The sequence below is a fragment of the Bicyclus anynana genome, chromosome 8 (assembly GCF_947172395.1).
Source record: "Bicyclus anynana chromosome 8, ilBicAnyn1.1, whole genome shotgun sequence".
Taxonomy (NCBI): domain Eukaryota; kingdom Metazoa; phylum Arthropoda; class Insecta; order Lepidoptera; family Nymphalidae; genus Bicyclus; species Bicyclus anynana.
The window spans coordinates 413,062-431,679 of record NC_069090.1 but is presented as its reverse complement, the minus strand read 5'-3'; the positions used below and the strand labels follow the sequence as shown (position 1 = coordinate 431,679).

The 18,618-nt window shown below is 39.0% G+C and overlaps 3 protein-coding genes across 5 annotated transcripts; 2 read left to right on the top strand and 1 right to left on the bottom strand.

The window, feature by feature from the left end:
• Nucleotides 1-624: 624 nt before the first annotated feature.
• Nucleotides 625-2,882, top strand: LOC128198301 (uncharacterized). The gene is made up of 5 exons (XM_052882822.1): nt 625-713; nt 984-1,081; nt 1,416-1,595; nt 2,048-2,225; nt 2,687-2,882. The coding sequence occupies exons 1-5, from the start codon at nt 625-627 to the stop codon at nt 2,880-2,882; spliced, it is 741 nt and encodes a 246-aa protein (XP_052738782.1).
• A 2,873-nt stretch (nt 2,883-5,755) lies between these two features.
• LOC112049636 (uncharacterized) lies at nt 5,756-11,667 on the top strand. Of its 3 annotated transcripts, none has more exons than XM_052883294.1 (7): nt 5,757-5,970; nt 6,162-6,299; nt 8,162-8,251; nt 8,980-9,077; nt 9,323-9,498; nt 9,994-10,160; nt 10,331-11,667. In XM_052883294.1, the coding sequence occupies exons 3-7, from the start codon at nt 8,163-8,165 to the stop codon at nt 10,524-10,526; spliced, it is 726 nt and encodes a 241-aa protein (XP_052739254.1). In that variant the 5' UTR covers nt 5,757-5,970; nt 6,162-6,299; nt 8,162; the 3' UTR covers nt 10,527-11,667. The 3 variants fall into 3 exon arrangements, with proteins under 3 accessions (XP_023943373.2, XP_052739254.1, XP_052739253.1); XM_052883293.1 differs by having other exon boundaries at nt 6,138-6,299; XM_024087605.2 differs by lacking the exon at nt 6,162-6,299 and having other exon boundaries at nt 5,756-5,970.
• On the bottom strand, nt 11,602-18,368 carry LOC112049647 (glia maturation factor beta). The gene is made up of 4 exons (XM_024087627.2): nt 18,103-18,368; nt 15,696-15,805; nt 15,347-15,434; nt 11,602-14,239 (listed from the first exon to the last, which is right to left on the bottom strand). Exons 1-4 carry the CDS (start codon nt 18,208-18,210, stop codon nt 14,120-14,122), a joined length of 426 nt encoding a protein of 141 aa, XP_023943395.1. The 5' UTR covers nt 18,211-18,368; the 3' UTR covers nt 11,602-14,119.
• Nucleotides 18,369-18,618: the final 250 nt, after the last annotated feature.

The window sequence follows — 18,618 nt, the reverse complement described above, 5'->3', positions numbered from 1 at the left end:
TCCAAGCTAAGTGTTGAGCGATTGGGGATAATATTTTCACGATATTCTGTAGAAAATATACATAAATAAAGTAATGTATACTTGGAAGATTTATTATTTAGACAATTTTTACTAAAGCTAAAGCCTTACTAAAGGTGGCTAGTTCCCAAAGCCACCACATTCTAATTGCATAATTGCCTATCATATACTTACCTATAGTAGGAGCAAGAGTTGACAAACTGTCGACTTGCAAAAAATGTAGAATGTCTGGCCATCACAGGTTACAATTAGGAGCTACGAGGTTCACTAGGTCACCTAGTAATAAAAAACAAAACTGGTCAAACTGGATCAAAGAGATGTGGTGCAGACAGAAAAAGCATGCACTCACTCAGATAGACTCATTGTTGCATAGAGCTTCAAACTTTTTACTTCCTAACGTATTTTTTTATTTATATTAAAAAAAAGTTAAATAATTTTAAATTCTCTTTAATTACCTATGCTAAAATTACATAAAATCTTTACTTGCATAATTATTTTCCGGACTTCAAAACATTAACGAAACGAAACTAAAAAGGGACAAATAACATTATAATATTTTCTACCTGTTGATCACTTTGAAGGAGGTGTCAATTGTATGCGAACAGAATGCCGTGGATCAGACCGTCGGATGCGCCGGTCGGCCGCGTATGGCGCAGATTCGAAGGCAGGCAAATAAACGGTACCCCTCCTGTCATGTAAGTATTAGTAGGTATTTTTAAAAGATTTAGACCAAATATGGCCAACTTGCGATCACGACTCCGATTACCGATTGTCCGATTATTGATTAGTCCGATTGGTTAACCCTTCGTATTCCAAAAAAAGTTTTATAAAAAAAATCCCTCCCTTTATTAGTAGCCTATACACCTATATTCACAGAATCAAGATGATCCAGAATGAGTATTAGCGATCGCAGCTATATTATCTGCCATCGTAAATCCCGAAAAACTATCAATTTAATTTCACAGCTATCAAATCAGAGACTTGGAGGAACCCTACAGGAAAACATGCTTGGACATGATGGAAGAGACTTTCGTCCGTGATGAACCTCTATGTCAAGCTTTAGGTAATTTTCAGCCATCTTAATTGTCAGTTAAACTGTCGACTAAACGACTGGTCATTTGAGTTTTTGATAAAATCTGCGTAGTACCAAAGCAGGTAGTATGTACCTTAATTTTAAGGGAGAAGTACCTACCTGATTTCTGTTTGTTTTTTATCAGATCTAAATATCTTATTAGCTGAGACAGTTTTAGGGGATAAAGAAGTTTAGCGTTTTAACTAAATAAAATTTGGCTTAGCTAAAATACTTTATAAAAAGCTGACATCTAATTGATTACCAACTGGTTACTTTTGTAACTTTTTATTAAAGCTGAGGTTGTAATTGACAATTTCTTACACAGAAATGGGCTCGGATCCAGAATTAATAGCAATCATACGGAACAATTGGAAGGAGTATGTGTCACAACAGATGTCCTTGGCCTGTTTCACGGAGGTGGACGGCGAGCCCAAGGAACTGGTCGGCTTCAACATACTGCAGGTCAAATGTAAAGATGATGAAGACGAAGACTTTTCACAGGTAGGTTTCTATACAGGCGATGGATAAAACTATGTAAAAGATACGATCTCTCTCTATAAGAGTTTTATTTATTTACAAGTTAGCTTTAGTCTACAAACTCACCATCTACATCACATTGATGGAGTTCCATGGATTGTTAAATTGTCACCGTGTTAAGATATCTTTTTCAATTACATATTTAATACCTTCCACTTATTGCATTCGCTATGTATGTAGCTAACCAAGCAATGGATCAGTAATGTAGACAGTTGACACTCCTTTCATCTCGACATCCACTGTTAGAGCAGTCATCTGATATTTTAAAAGTGTTTTTCAGATAACATGTGTACGGTGACAGTTCGTTCCACTCTTGAAAGTTTGCCGCTATTCACGACAATAGTACGTATTATGAACGTCTTAAGGCAACTGTCACCGTACATGCTATCTGAAAAACACTTTAGTTACATTAACATTAAGCTAATTTGCAGTTTAAAAACGAAAAATTGCTCAAATACATGATGATCAGGGCCAACTCGAAAAAGCTGGTGGACGTTTTCGAATACTATGACGTGGACAAATACTTGACGTCAAATGGTCTGAACGTGTTGAGCGAGCACAGAGGACAGAACATTGGTGCGCGGCTGATAGAGGCCAGGTAAATGTTCAGAGTTAGCATCAACCAGGACAATGTTATAGGTCACAGAATTCGTCTGGTTTGTTGAAATCTTACTGCTTACTACGCGGCGTCTTCGCAGAACGCTATGGGATTTTATTCTTTAGTATTAATAAAATTTTCTTTGAACAGTGCATGTTGCCAGGACTTATGGTTACGAGACTTGGTCGCTAACTATGGGCATCATACGAAGGCTCATACAGCGGGCGACAGAACGAGCTATATGCTCAAAGTATATCTGCGTAATCGAATCAGAAATGAGGAGATCCGCAGAGGAACCCAAGTCACTTAGTTCAACGAGTCGCAAAGCTGAAGTGGGTATGGGCGGGGCACATATTTCGAAGAGCCGATTGACGTTGGGGTACCAAAGTGCTGGAATGGCGACCCCGCACTAGAAAACGCATTTATATTCTGCTATATTTTAATTAAAGCATCTTTTTCAGGAGAGATCTATGCAAGCAGTTCGGTATAAATGTAGCTTGCTCCGTGTTCTCCAGCAAGGTGGCTCAGGTGCTGGCAGAACGGTGCCAATACGAAATCATGGCCGCCGTAACTTGTGCCGATATGCTCAAATATGGTGTCGACTTGACTTGCTGCAGTCACGTGGACGCTAAGCTCATGGGGATTAAGTTTGAATAGGTCATGTCGCTACAAACATTACCACGAAGTTTAGTGGGGAGCATGTGAAAAGCAGTTCTTTCTTTAGAAACTTTTGTCAACCGTGGGAACAGGATGACATTCCATGCCAATACACCAATACGCTAATTGCACCTTGTTTCTTGGTTCTTAGTCCCAAGACACCAAGAAACAAAACATTTATTCATGAACATCCTGCTTTATCATTACGAGTATGAACGTAGCGATTAGCGAACCATGGTGACGCTGGTGGGGCGATTTCAGTCTTTGGTGCGTCCGATATCAATTAAGTCTGATATCGGCTTCGGCCGTGGCTAGTTACCACCCTTCCGGCAAAGACGTACCGCCAAGTGATTTAACGTTCTGGTACGATGCCGTGTTGAAACCGAAAGGGGTGTGGATTTTCATCCTCCTCCTAACAAGTTAGCCCGCTTCCATCTTAGACTGCATCATCACTTACCATCAGGTGAGATTGTAGTCAAGGGCTAACTTGTAAAAAATAAAAAAAAAAATTGCCATAACATCCCCTGCGAAAGTTGAATTTTTTATTAAGGTTTTCTTGTTAGTAATACATTATTCAGCAATCATCATTAGACTTTCTTTTTTCGAGTGTGCAGCCAGCACTATCAAATTATAAGACGTTGTCACGTCAAAAAAACATCAAACATCTAAACCTTAACATGTAAAATGGGTACCAAATCATACTACACAAGAAGTAATATTTGGGCCCCCTAACTAATTTTAATACAGGGCCTCTCCAAGGTACGCTACGCCGCTTCAGTTGCAGATATCACATCGTGTGCCATCATCAAAGTAGTTTGATGGTCAATATGCGAAATCCTAAAGGAAACCGCTTAGCTGAGTCTTCTCCCACGTGATATATATGTATTTCTCCTAAGATAAATAAGTTTGTTATAACACCAGATAAAAGAATTTGTTTGTGTGAATATTATAAAAAAAACATTTGCTAGCGAACGCGCGCGACTTTGTCCGCGTGAAACTCGGTATAAACTTTCAACCCCTATTTCACCCCCTTTAAATTTTATTTTCGCGACTTCGTAATAAGGTCTCAAATCGTGCCAAATTTCAGCGTGATGCCTGATCTAAAAAAAAAACACGGACAGACAGACAGACAAAAAAAACTATATTTTTGGCTTCAGTATCAGATTATAAAATCCAACAACAAATTTCAGAATATCTTCAATGTACATAATTAGACCTGTTACAGTTCTATTACAGTCCTATAGTCAGTACCTATAGATTACCTATTTTATATAAAAATAAAAATGCAAAATCTGTTCCTTTAGTTTAATTTGAAGATCCCTCAGAATTTAGTAAAAATAATAAACGTTAACACGCGAAGTAGCTCGAGCGAATGATGGTGATGATAATAGCCGATCGTTTAAAATTGGCTTAAATAAGACTACAAATTAAGTGGTAGTAAACAAGGCTGCGTAGTTGCGTATTTAAAGCAATAGCTTTAAATCGAATACAAATTATAGGCAGCACTGATCACTGATCAAGGCTGCGATCATTGAAGCGCGCTCGAGCATTTATTATTGAACAGTGAACACTTGAGCAGCAAACATTGCATGCGCTCGAGTGCCCTTAAGTAGGCACTGTTCACATTGCCGCACGAGCGGTTAGTTCATCCATACTATTATAAATACGAAAATATGTCAGTGTGTTTGTCTGTTACTTTACACTGCTAAATCAATGTACCGATTTGGATGATATTTAGTAAAGATAAATTGGACCTTGAAGCAGAACATAGGCTTTTATCTCGGAAAAAATTGTGATTCTCTCGGCATAAGTAGAAAACAGAATTTCAGGAGTTGAGGGCGTAATGTTTTTATGTAAGTATGCACTACAGCATATTTACATAAAAGCATTACATAACAACATACAACTAAAAAGCTTTTGCCGCTCGCGTTAATGTAAAGTAGATCATCATCATTAACTACCCATATTCAGCTCACTGTTGAACACGAGTCTCCTCTCAAAATGAGAGAGGTTAAACCTCATTCCACCACGCTGGCCCAATGCGGTGGGGCAGACTTCACACACGTAGAGAATTAAGAAAATTCTCTGGTATGCAGGTTTCCTCACAACCTTCCTTTACCATTTGAGACACGTGATATTTAATTTCTTAAAATGCACACAACTGAACAGTTAGAGGTGCATGCCTTGGACCTACGTCATATCCACTGGACTATCACGTCACTCTAAGAAATCCATAGGTACATACGTTGACAATCTATACATACTACATACATTTTAGGTACCTAAATGAGAACGTGAGTTTGTTGGGTTGTTTGTTTGTTACTCTATTGCAATGGAAAGCTACATTATTAGCGAGTGACCTAGACTATATTTTATCCCATGGATAAAGTACGTACATAGGTAAATACTTTATCGATACAAACCTAACCAATGTCCGGCCGCTCAGAGATTGCCTTTCTGACAGGTCGTGATCGAATGGGCGATGTAACTTCGAACTGGCGTACGAGATTGTTGAACTGCGCTATTTCAAGGTTATGCCAACTGTTTGCCTTAGTACTCGTAGAAAATGGGACTAAAAACAAGGCAATTTAAATTGAATATGTTTGTCCCATTCTGTCCCTGCGTCAGTAATGCAATCTCTGAGAGTTCGGATATTAGGCATGATTTCTTCATCGTACTTAGTAGGTACCTACGATGAAGATATATCGTGCGACGCGCTGCTTGTGTTTCGCCACCTGAAAATTGCCCTATCCTGCACCAAGCCTAATTTAAATAATTTCACAATTATAATAAATTTAAATAACAATGGAAACGCGCACTACTCACATGTCATATATGAGTTGTACAAAAACAAAATTTAGCAGCTGTTTTTTAGCGAGGAGCAGCTCTTATCTCGTCCAGATAAGGCTCGTTTTGTGATAACACGGCTGCTATATCTACACAAATGTATAACATATCAGCCATTCGGGCTTAGTTTTCCATACGCGAAGGTTACTTTTAGTAATTGTGCTTTTAGTTGAGTTTATTGTGATCTGAATATTTCAGTGTCTCGAGGAAGTGTGAGATATAAATAAGTTTGAAATAAAAAGTAAGTGTTAGTATGCATAGGTACAGATTTAGAGTTTTAATTAGTAAGTTTTGCGATGTTTTTGTATTCTAATAGCAGAGGTTTGTAGCACCTTGTACTGTGTACTTAGAATGAGGAAAACTGTGCTTGTTTTGTTTACTTTTAATAAAATAATAATATATTAACAGCCATTTCGAATGGCCTGCTACAAGGACAGGCCTCCATCCGTATAGAAGACGGGATATGGTGCTTAGACCCATCACGTTGCTCAAATGCGAGTTGGCGGGCTTAGAGTGGTGGAACTCCTCAATAAATCATACAGAGGATTAAAAAGAGAATTAATTTTAAAAGTAAGTACTGTTGAATTTAATTCAGAATGTATATAATTTTAGGGTTCCGTAGTCAACAAGGAATCCTTATAGTTTCGCCGTGTCCGTCAGCGAGTGGCCAGTTTTTTTTATTATGTATGATCCCTTCACCAAAAAATGAAGTACCCACTTATACTTGCTGATAATGTAGCATTCATTTTCGGTTCAAAGTTTTAGCCGTGAGAACGTACATACACGTAAAACAAACAAATTCACTTCCGCTTAATCGTATGTAATATCTAATATTAATATCAATATTAGGTATTATATATTTATTATATTTGCTTAGAAATTGATATCGACTCACCCCAAAATTACTTTCTAAGCCTTTTAACCCCTTTAGCGTTAGGCTTAATTATTATTATGTATTAGCAGACGCCCGCAACTTCGTCCGCCCTTAGACCTCTTTAATCCAGCCCTTACAGTAGGTAGGTACTATCGCTATAAAAATGGAGTAACTTCTATCGGTCTCCTAACATTTCCCTTCACTGCTCTGCTCCTATTAATCGTAGCGTAATGAAAAGTATACTATAACCTGCCCAGGAGTATGAAGAATAATTTAAAAAGTTTCGTTAAAATCTCTCAACCACTAGTTGTTTGGGGTGGGTTGCGGTTCTCTCAAAATAAGTTTTCGAGAGCCTTTTCATATATTGGGCTATTGTGGGGAGATCTAGGTCTCTATGTAGGTCGTTATTGCGCACAAACCACGGAGCGCCCGTGGCCTGACGCATGAATCGGTTCTGAAGGACCTGAAGGGGTTTTAGAGTCGCCTTTGGACGGAGGGCATACACCACACTAGCGTAGGTCATTATTGGACTGATGCAGGTCTTATAGAGAGTGATCGTGGAGCGGAGGGATAATTTGCTTTTGGCACATATCAATTGGGGTAGAGACGACCCATCACATAAGCAGCTCTTTTTCTGGCTTTCTGTATGTGAGTCGCGAAGCTCATGCGGGTATCAAAGGTCACACCTAGATATTTGGCAGTGATGGGTGCTCCGTGTAAGGAGACCTCTTTTAAACTGAAATAATGGCGTGCAAGTTTCCTTGAGAAGAGCACTGCTGCACTCTTCTCTGGGTTTACCTGTATCCTCCATTTGCGAAACTACTTTGCTAAGTGTGTTATCGCTTCCTGGAGGCAGACTATTATAGGTCTACTGTAAAGGTGTGTCACAAACAGTGCGGTGTCATCCGCGAACTGGGCGATGTGCACCCCTGGATGCTTAGTGGGTATATCACTCGTAAAGAGTGAATATAGAGCACCGATCTCTGAGGGACTCCCGCTCGGATGGGCCTAGGAGACGAGAGAGTGCCCTGATTTTTGTATAGGTAACCTGCGCGTAGGGTCTCTCCACTTATTTCGGAGACGTCATAAAGATTGCATCCAACCATACCTACCTTGTTACGTTGTTCAAACATTTTGTTACATAAGTAGAATACCGATATCATTAATAACATTATATTAAATCAGTGCCCTTGTTAGGTGTACGTATATCTACCTATATCAATATTAGTCACCTATTATTATCTATCCTACAAACATGCAACATATCAAGATATTAAAAGATATAAGCACAATCGAAGGTAGGTATTATCTGTTGGTAGGCCACCTGATCTAAACTTGGTATATACTGTGTACTATCAACCATACCTACTAGGTATATCTACTTATTATATGATGTCGTAACTTTTTTTTTACTCAATCCAACAAAAGTAAACAAGTTTCCCTATATTAATTGCTAAGTGGGAAAGTATGAATGTAGATACTAAGTACCTTCGTAGGTAGACCCCAAATACAAAAGCTTGATATGAATGAAATGAAGCAGTCATGTATATGTGAACAGGATGCCGTGGCAGAGACCTGCGGACGTGCCGGTCGGCCGCGTGTGGAGCAGATTCAAAGGTCGGGAGAGAGACGGTGCGCCGCCGGTCATGTAAGTTGGTTCAAGAAAGGATTTTTAGGCAATAGGTATATGGGTTTAAGTAGCATCGACAACAAAGATATTGATATATTGTTAGCAACGGATAACGAGTTGCAGTTACCAGCCATCGCCTTTCAGTCTTACCCACGTCCTACCTAATCCCTTTTGTGAAAAAACTAAATGCCTCTGAATATCATGGCAAAAATAGTCTACACTTTCTGAGAATTAACCTCAGCAAAATGCAGCTGGTACATATCTCGGACAGTTTCTTATTTTTTTTTATTCTTTACAAGTTGATGATGATGCAATGTAAGATGGAAGCGGGCTAACTTGTTAGGAGGAGGAAGAAAATCACACCCCCTTTGGTTTCTACACGACATCGTACCGGAACGCTGAATCGCTTGGCGGTACGTCTTTGCCGGTAGGGTGGTAACTAGCCACCTCTGCATCAAACAATGCTTAGGGGTATGTAGGGGCATAGGTTGTAGCTACAGCGGGAGGCCTATTTACCACCTCAGACCAGAACCAATTTAGAAATAATATATTCCTAATTTGGACTAACCTGAAAATCGAACTTAGGAGGCAGGAGCTGGTTCTTTGTTGAAAGCAAAGGCACATCTACAGTCAGAGAGGAAAAAGGAGGCGTTTTAGTACAAATGTCCCTGATATAGGTACTCGTACTTAGGTACTTACGTAATTAAACTGATCACCAAGATATTAATCATATTTTTATTTCCTAGGTACCAAATAAGAGACATGGAGGAATCTTACAGGAAAACATGCTTGGACATGATGCAAGAAACGTTCATACGCGATGAGCCCATTTGTCACGCCTTAGGTAAATCTCAAGCTCATAAATCATACAAAATTTCATCAACGTCCTCGTAACTAGTGTATATGGACCGTGAATACCAATGTGCTGGTAAATAAATAAAATTTCGTAGCATTGAATCGTAGCGCAATGCCGCATAGAGTTAAATAATTTAGAAAAATACAGATTTTCCGTCAAGTTGAATAGGGAATTGGACGTTGAAAGTTAGGTTATAAAGACAGGGTACATTTTAAAAACGTTATCTCATTCAGGTATAGCCTCAGATCCAGAATCAATCCAAACGATACGGAACAATTGGGAGGAGTACGTATCACAAAAGATCTCCTTGGCATGCTTCACGGAAGTGAACGGCGAACCCAGAGATTTGGTCGGATTCAACATACTGCTGGTCAAATGTAAGGATGAGCCAGAGGAAGACATATCAAAGGTAAATAAACTACCTATTTACCTCACGACTTTAAAAGACAAAATACGTAGGTACCTACCTAATAAGAATCATCAACTGTTTTACTTCGGACTGAAGAATACCTAGGTATCTAAATACATACCTATGGTTGTCAGAAATAAGTCCTAACTACGAGTATATCAAACTTGTGATAATAGGAATCGTCACCTGTTGTATTCTGGTCTAAAGGCATGCTTACCTGTAAAATACGATAACACAGGTGTATCTACTCATCAGGATGACGGGCCCAGGATATGGATATTGTAGGGCGTAGGGCACGTCCTGCCATCTCCAAGTGTTCTTATATTTTAGGCGATACTTATGTTGCCCATTTTGGTGGACCATTAACTTATTACGTCAACTACCACAATAAGAAATTCTCGGAACATCACTAGAGCTCGCTCCAACTTCTTGGAGAACCAATAATGGATATTGGAGAACTATACGCCTTTCAAATATTGTAATCATGAATTTCAGGTGAAAGGTGAATCATGGCGCAAATGCCTGAAGGCCATCGTATACTCGGAGAAACTGGTTGACGTGTTCGAGTACTACGGCGTGGACAAATACTTCACGTCCAGTGGACTGACCGTGCTGCCTGAGCACAGGGGACAGAATATTGGCGCGCGGCTGATAGACGCCAGGTAATTCTTCTGGATTATAGCACAGCCCGTTGAACCATCTTATAATTATGCTTCCTCGAAGAGCATGTTACCTTATTCGCATACGCTCGCCAAAGCAAAAGCTGCCGCATTGGAGCATCCTTGAGGGTGTAAGTTAAATCTAAATCTTAGGTAATCAATATTTTTTTCAGGAAAGAGCTTTCGAAGGCCTTCGGCATCAAAGCAGCGTGCACAGTGTTCACGGCCACGACTTCTCAGGTGCTGGCGGCCAAGTGCAACTACCAGGTCATCGCCACTATGCCCTACGCCGACCTGCTCCAACATGGCGTCGACTTGAGCAACTGCAGCACCAAGGAGGCAAAGGTTATGGGGATTAGGTTTGAATAAAACCTTCTCTCAGTGCCTTGAGTGTCAGAGGGAGATAAAAATTTACGGAGCGGCTGTCTATTTAAGCGTGGAATGGGATATGAAAGAAAACTGAAAACAGCTGTCCATTTAGTGGGTCCTATATATATGCCTTACTTCTAATCTGCTGTGACATTTTGATAGACAACAGGCCGGAACGCGCAGGAACTAGGTTATAGGTTACCTATAACCCCGCTGAGATATTTATTTTGTACACTGTACACTATACTGCGTAGCCGTACGTCTCGTGTTCAGACTTCAGAGCAAAATAGAGTAAGACTGCCATTCCACCGAAGCGGAACGAAGCAGCGAGGCTCCTTTTGAGTGGACAGAGACTTGCGAGCTATAGTTTAAAAAATCATATAAAACCGGTAAGCGGAGCGAAGGAAATAAATTAAATTTAACATTTATTTATTTAACATAGTCTGCAACTCGGCTCCGCATTAGTCTGTTTCTCCGCTACACTCTCTTGCTCCGCTTTGGTGGACAGATAGCCTTAGGCGCATACCAACCGCCCTTTGTTCTGTGGTCGTCCCCAATTCCTACGCATGCTTCAATGAATAGAGGTGCAAAGGGAATATTTATTTAATATTCTTTTAAAAATACTCATTAGATTGAGAAACCGAATAAAAAATTTACTTCGGCTGACGATGATTACACAAGCATTTTTTCCGATTTCGACTTTTGTTAGTCGGCATATGCGTGAATACCAGTTATCATAACATGCCGATGAGGAACTATGTTGATTTTGAGAAATATTTACGAAATAAAACCGAATTCCAAAAGGTCAAAGCGGAAAGCTACCAGCAAAGAGTTACCAATGACTGAGATATGTTTTTCGGAGACACAAGTAATAATTATACAAAATTACTACCCTTGGTACATCGCACTCAACTTCACATTTTATTTTTTTGTTTTGTCAAAGCTTTTTATATTTATTTTGATAGCATAATCTATCAAAATACTCCACGATTTGACAATAACTTAGACTGCAGTACCTATACCAGTTGTGTGATTAGATTATTATTATAGAGATAAATAAAATAAAGAACAAATATATTTTGTAAATGTTAATTTATTATTTATACACAAAATATTGTTACAAATAAAATACGTTATCAAATCGCAGTTTCACTTATATATATCTATCATCTATCCACAAATACAAAATATTCATAAATGCATTTCAACATCACTATAAAATGTCATGTTCCTCAGTACGTGCTGGTGTTAAACACATATTTAAAATATTAATATTCTGAAATTTAAAAACAGGTCCATATTTGGGACTCCTTTTATATTAATAGTGCTAGAAACCACGATTATACCAAACCAGGCTTTCTCAACCAAAAGGGTGTGCCTCTAAGAATCAAACCAGGCTTGAATGGCCATGTCATAAAAGTTGAGAGTTAACCATTAGTTACCTACTTGTTATAAATTATCGGTTATCTTTTTTTATATAATCTTTTTAATATAAAAATGGTACCGACTTCAAAGACGTATTTCAGTTATTTTGATTTTAATGGAAAATTACTAACCAAATTTTTATGAAAATGAAATGGGACCAATCTGGAAATATACTTGTTTCAAACAAAAAAGAAATTTCAAAATTTAGTTTATAAATGACGAAGTTATGACGTAACCAACATTTATAAATTTTTTTTTTTTAATTCGGTTAAAGAGGTTTTTTAAATGTATTGATGATTTCCGAGCAAGAGTTTTCGTTTGTCGAGGCATTTTAATGAAAATATTTTGAGCCCTAACTACAATCTCACCCCTTTCGGTTTCTATACAACATCATACCGGAATGCTAAAGCGCTTGTCGGCACTTTGCCTTGCCCGTAGGGTGGTAACTAGCCACAGCCAGACCTGGACCAATTAAGTAAACCTCAATATGCCCAACCGGGGTTCGAACCCAGGACCTCCGTTTTGTAAATCCACCGCGCATACCACTGCGCCGCGGAGGCCGTCAAAAACTGTCAGGTATTCAAAACATAGCAGATACTTTTACTCTCCGTTGTCAAATTGAAGTCGTCAGTTACTAAATAACTTTTATTATGTACATAATATTTGTAAATCGTAGGTTCTAGCACTAAAAGCAAATGGTAACATCGAATAACTTAATAAATTAATTTTAAATTAATTATCTTACATAATAAATTAATAATAAAATAAATTTCTATAATAAATTGTCTTTTTAATCACTTCAGTTAGCGGTACAATAAATACTAGCAAAATACTACACACATTACAATAAGATAAATTATGTATTTCCAATAAGTGAAAACACTTTTTTTTTTAAATATTCTTTTAAAAGGAAAATTCTTTCCCATTTTCCACCACAATTGGCGCCAACGAAATATCTACAGATGTCATTTGTATTCTATATAATAATGTTGCTTAAAAATTAATAGTTTTGGAATGATCTTCTTTTTAGGGTTCCGAATGTACATACATAGAAAACCGGAACCCTTTTTAAGTCTAATGGCAACTTGGCAAGCTTACGAGTATACAATTATTAAGGCAATAAATTATATTGCTTCTTTGTCTCTCCATGTGAACACAATAAGATGTAACTACAACTAGAGGTACAGACTACATACCTTCTACTTTTTTTTATTCAATAACTAGTTATAGCTTGGCAAGTTCATTAACGACACGCCCATGATAAGCGGGCGACGGGGGGAAGGACTGCGCGAGTGTGAAGTCATGCGCGCGGATCAGAGGGATGGACTGCGCGGGTATGAAATCGTGCGCGCAGGGCATCGCTACCCCCCTCCCGGCCCATCAGGAATTGGCCAAGCTATAGGTCCTGAGTATCTCATCTGATGCAGTCTAAAATGGAATTGTAAATGGAGGTAAATTATACCCAGCATTAATATATAGGCTGCTTTTCAATTACATAGTATAAATCTGTCTCTTTAATCCTAATATTATAAAGAGAAAGAGTTTGTTTGTTTGATTGATTGAACGCGCTAATCTCAAGAACTACTGGTCCGATTTGAAAAATTCTTCCAGCATTAGATAGCCCATTTATCCACTAAGGCTATATTTTATCCCCGTATTCCTACGTGAACGGGAACCACGCGGATGAAACCGCGCGGCGTATACCAGTTATTGATACAAGGCTTACATGGTGGTTTTGGAATGTTTGACAACAGAACCTTGTTAATTTTTTTTCCAAATTCCGTTAACATATGTATTAAGCATTAGCATTAATTCAGTTCTGTGTACCTAATGGGAGTTAACAATGTTTTCATACCGTTACTATCGCGTTATCATAAACGCGAATTTATATGAATTGAAACAGTTGTGCAGTAGTGCCACTAAATATAGATAGCGCTGTTTCAATTCCTTAGAAATTCGTGTTTACGTTAATGTGATCGTCACAGTATCAAACTACCACTAGGCCCTCAGATCGTTTCGGATTCCAATCAGATGCAGTACAAAAGAGCTTTACAGACCGCGCTACCAATGTCGACTGATTTGTATGTAATGCATTTGTACACCTACTTCGTAAAGACGGTGCAGCGGAGGTCATGTTGAGTTGGTCGATCAGTAGGCGCCGGCTCGCGCTACTTCCGCAGCTTCTCGTTGAGCCAGTCGTTGGTGAGCTCGTCGATCTCGCGCACCTCCAGCAGCCGCGGCGCGCCCACCGCCGCCGCCAGCGCGCGCTGCGTCGCCGCGTACATCACCTGTATCACCGACATACTTATACAACATCTAATCTGTCATAGAGTCATCCCACTACCTCCCATGGGGGGCAACCCACTACCTCCCATGGCCCCTTCGACTTTGCAGTCATTCGGGCCGAATCAGTGGGAGAGCGGACCCGGTACTTGCTCTTCGCGTGTTCTCGGGCCGCCTTTTTGACTCATTAAAAATTCTTTATTCTTCGTCCTTGTCCCTGTTTCCGCTTTATCCCTCTTTTGTGGGGCAGCGACATCATCTAACGAGAGATTCCTCGCTTCTTCCCCTGCGGTCCTGTCACTGGCACCAATGCGGGTATAGGGGGGCGGGATATGGCGACAAAGCAAAGAGTGGGCAATATGGCTTATGTCTTAGGGAGAAGCCACACTGTGCAGTAGCAGCGCGGCGCCGGAGTGGTGTCGCGTCGGCCTGCATATTTAAATATCAGGTACACTTTCTGCCACGGCGCCGCACACCACATGTGTGCGATGCGGCAAAACGTCCCGGCGTGGCGCCGCACCGCACCGTGTGCATGGCTTCACTCTTACAATGAATAGAATGCGCGTGTAAGAGCGAAGAAGACTTCCGTATTTTCCGAACTCTGTCATACCGCATTTGTAATGCGTGAAAGAGGACTAAGTTTGTTTTGAATGGTGTTTGAAAGTTAAATACTACTACTAAGCTCATTTGACTTTTCATACTTATCTACTTTAGCAGCATCATTATTGTCAGCTAATGGACTAACACTGCTGGACTCCTTATCAGGAATTTTATGTACCACAGTCATCAGCCGTCTTCATCTTGCAACCTGTGATGTCATAAGGTTCACCTAGTGAGGGCATGACCAATACTTCAGTTTCAGGTACTAAACACATCCAACTGCAGCCCTATCGGCTCTTCAAACTATGTGCCTCACCCATTGTAATTACACCTTAATGACTCTTTGAGTTATGTTGGTAGTTACTTTGAATCTCCTCATTTCTGTTATGATATGGATAGATATTGTTGAGCCCTCCTTTAAGGCTTCTTTCTGTAGATAGGCTGTGTCTGAAACACTAGTGTATTAGCAGGGAGTGTAGCCTACAGAGTGATCCCCAACAGAAACTACTCACCTGTAGCTCCATGTGTGCGTCGCGCGGTGTGTAGAATATGAAGCACATGGGGAACGACGTGCGCCCGTCGCTGTGCTCCATCTTATAGCTGAAACACCATTACAGCATCCCATTAGTTAGCCTAATTTTTTAATTCAAAAACCATGGCCAATTTCCAAATAAGTTTTTATCAATAATGTTTACATCTTTGGATGGAAAATATGCAAAAAGTATACAAAAAAAAAATCCTGTTTTATCTTAAGTTTTGGTTATAGGATGTCGAGAATAAAACAGTAACACCTGCACCTGGGCATAGACCTAGGTTTAGCGGTAGTTTTCCATTGGTTAATAATGATGATAGGTAACCCACCTGTACACAATAAACCTGGGCTGGTGTGAGGGCAAGATGTCCTGCAGCTCTTCCAGCTCCACAGTTTCCAGCTCTTCGTCTACTTCTAGAGCTTGCTTTTCTCTGTTCACCTAGAACATGAAACAGTAGTTGATAATAATGATGATAATTAAGAAGATTTAATTATTTTTTAGTCAATCACATGTTATCCTTGCAGTCTCAGTTGATGTTAACAGACATGTAGTCTAAAATGGTAGTGGGCTAACTTAGAAGAGTTATCTTGCGGTTATGGTGGTAAGTGGTAACCATTACTACCATCCGACCAGACCTGTCCCTGTAGCCAAGTGGCATGTCAATTCTCTTTCTACAATCACAAACACCTCGAAAACTAGAAAAATGTATGGGAATGATCTTGATCACGTGACCTGTCGATAGCAAATGTCATTCCCAAGCATTTGGAAGCATTTGCGATCATAGAAAGAGAATTTACGAGCCACTTGGCTACACAGGCTGAGCCAATTAAGAAAATATAGAATCCTAAATTGCTAAGCTGAGCTAGGTAAGAAGACACAGGGCCTTTGTGTTAAACCACAGCATTACCAGAGAGGTCAATACAACAATCTCTGAAATATGTCAACATTGCAACACAAAATAATTAAGCGCTTTTGTAAATATTGATAACACAAAGTATTTATCAATGCACTATTAGTAACAGGGTATCAGTGCCCAGAAACAGAGCAATCAATAACACTGACTCATGTGTGTGACATCCTCATATTGTATAAAAGTTACTGAATGCCTGTAAATAGAGTACAGTCACTTCCATTTGATGATTACAACAATTATTATAATAGTTGTTAGACACTCAACTTTGTTCTCGTGGAGTTCAGTTTTTCACAAATCGAAGAAGGAACATGGGTTTTTTCTTCCAACTCAATACCCTTCCCTATATTTTAGTAAATGAAATAGGGTTAGATGTTTCAGAGATTAATCCAGACATACAAACAGATATTTTTAAAAAGCTTGTTTGTCTTTTAGTATGTGAATATAATAAGCACTTAGGATAGCATATTTTTTTTTTAAACAGAGACAGTCTTTTTTTCTCATCTCTTATTCTGTTACACAGCAATCTGTCATACAACATTGAGCCATTTGTCTGTTGGTTATAGATTATGTGTCATCAGAAGGAGGAAGTTCATTAACAAATGTTCTATTTTGCTATATTCTAGCTATCTTTCTTGGGTAGATTTTGAACACTTAACAGAGACAGTCTCTTCAATTTTATTTATATGTACATTGGTGATTGATGATGATGATTATAATTCAATACATAAAAACTTCTTAAGTACAGTTGTCTCCAAATAAACAGAGGAAAATGAGCTGTATGGCTGTGCAGTGTATTAAAACAATATCTCACTGAGGCTATTATACCTGCACCATTCAGCATGCAGCTTCAGAGACTATTTGTTTGGTGAGAAATATAGTAGTTTCATGACAGGGCTTTAGTATTGCCATGCTTATTTCTGCCACCAAACAGAATTACAGTGCTCTTGTCTCAAAGGGATGATTGCTTGTGCAATAAATGGCACACAAGGCTTACTTACATGTTTTGTTTTTGGATATCAAGTACAAAGCTACCATTTGTATAATGTGTTCCTAGCCCTAAAAGTTAATGTGCCCTGTAAACTGTTAGTCAGTTAAGTAGCTACACTTCACAGTAGACCTGTGCCTCCGATTCTGGAGGGTGTGGGTTCGAATCCGGTCTGGGGCATGCACCTCCAACTTTTCAGTTGTGTGCATTTTACGAAATTAAATATCACGTGTCTCAAACGGTGAAGGAAAGCATCACGAGGAAACCTGCATACCAGAGAATTTCCTCAATTCTCTGCATGTGTGTAGACTGCCAATCTGCATTGAGCCAGAGTAGAGGACAATTGGCCTAACCCTCTCTGAGAGGAGACTCGAGCTCAGCAGTGAGTCGAATATGGGTTGATAATAATGATGATGATTGACTATTTTTAGTAATTTTATGTTCTCAGAACGCTCCTAGGCAGTCACCTTAAAAGATTCTAATAAGAATATTTAATAGTATGCTATCCCACTACAATTCTCTGTTATCTCCTAATGTTGAGATGAAATAGTTTAAATATCATTCCATACATTATTTTTTGACAACCACCGTGGCCCAGTGGTATGTGCGGGGGATGAAGTGGTGTTTTGGTATTCAGGGCATAGATATGGATAGGCGGTATACCAGCTCAAAGGTGTTCCAGTATATGTAGGCATCACAACAATTTTCGAAAGACGATTATGGTGCATATATCAATTTTGCAAATATTAACTTAACCCAAATTCGTGTACGTATTAGACTCAAATCTAAAAGAATTAAGGACCCAAGTATATTTCATAGTAAACCCTGTGTATTTACCTTTAAAATCAGTGCAGCATTCGTCGTGTGTTTTTGGAAACGAAACTTTTTCAGGACCTCTTTCACATCTTCGCCTATATCGCACACGTTTACGTTTTGGCCGGACATCTTCACAATCACAAATCAAACAACAAAACTTAAATAAAATCAAACGGGAAGTAAGTAATTCCACCTCGGATATTATTCAATATTCATGCGTCAACAAAAGGTTTCGTTCGACGTCGTTCCGATTCGAATTTCGATTCGACTTTCGACTCGAGTGGACAGTAGTTTTCAATTTTATTTTGTGACATTTGCGTAAAAGATGTCAACGTCAATAGAAAGGCGTCAGTTTCCGATTACGCAGTACGCACTTTGTACCAATCGAGGGTATCGATTACTATAAATTAAAATACATTAAAGTGGTGATTTCAGCTATTAAGAAGAATTATGAAATAGTTATATTTGCCACAAAATGTTATTGCCTGAATAATATACTTATGGTAACAGCTTTTTAAATATTAAATTATATCACCT

What these genes read in the sequence shown, in the direction of transcription:
- LOC128198301 (XM_052882822.1), top strand. Translation starts at nt 625, where the DNA reads ATGCCGTGGATCAGACCGTCGGATGCGCCGGTCGGCCGCGTATGGCGC. An exon ending in AACGGTACCCCTCCTGTCAT is followed by an intron (nt 714 to 983) that starts GTAAGTATTAGT and finishes TTAATTTCACAG; the next exon opens with CTATCAAATCAGAGACTTGG. An exon ending in GCGCGGCTGATAGAGGCCAG is followed by an intron (nt 2,226 to 2,686) that starts GTAAATGTTCAG and finishes CATCTTTTTCAG; the next exon opens with GAGAGATCTATGCAAGCAGT.
- LOC112049636 (XM_024087605.2), top strand. Translation starts at nt 8,163, where the DNA reads ATGCCGTGGCAGAGACCTGCGGACGTGCCGGTCGGCCGCGTGTGGAGC. An exon ending in GCCCATTTGTCACGCCTTAG is followed by an intron (nt 9,078 to 9,322) that starts GTAAATCTCAAG and finishes TATCTCATTCAG; the next exon opens with GTATAGCCTCAGATCCAGAA. An exon ending in GCGCGGCTGATAGACGCCAG is followed by an intron (nt 10,161 to 10,330) that starts GTAATTCTTCTG and finishes TATTTTTTTCAG; the next exon opens with GAAAGAGCTTTCGAAGGCCT.
- LOC112049647 (XM_024087627.2), bottom strand. Translation starts at nt 18,210, where the DNA reads ATGTCCGGCCAAAACGTAAACGTGTGCGATATAGGCGAAGATGTGAAA. An exon ending in ATGCTGCACTGATTTTAAAG is followed by an intron (nt 15,806 to 18,102) that starts GTAAATACACAG and finishes TTCATGTTCTAG; the next exon opens with GTGAACAGAGAAAAGCAAGC. An exon ending in CCCAGGTTTATTGTGTACAG is followed by an intron (nt 15,435 to 15,695) that starts GTGGGTTACCTA and finishes ATGGTGTTTCAG; the next exon opens with CTATAAGATGGAGCACAGCG.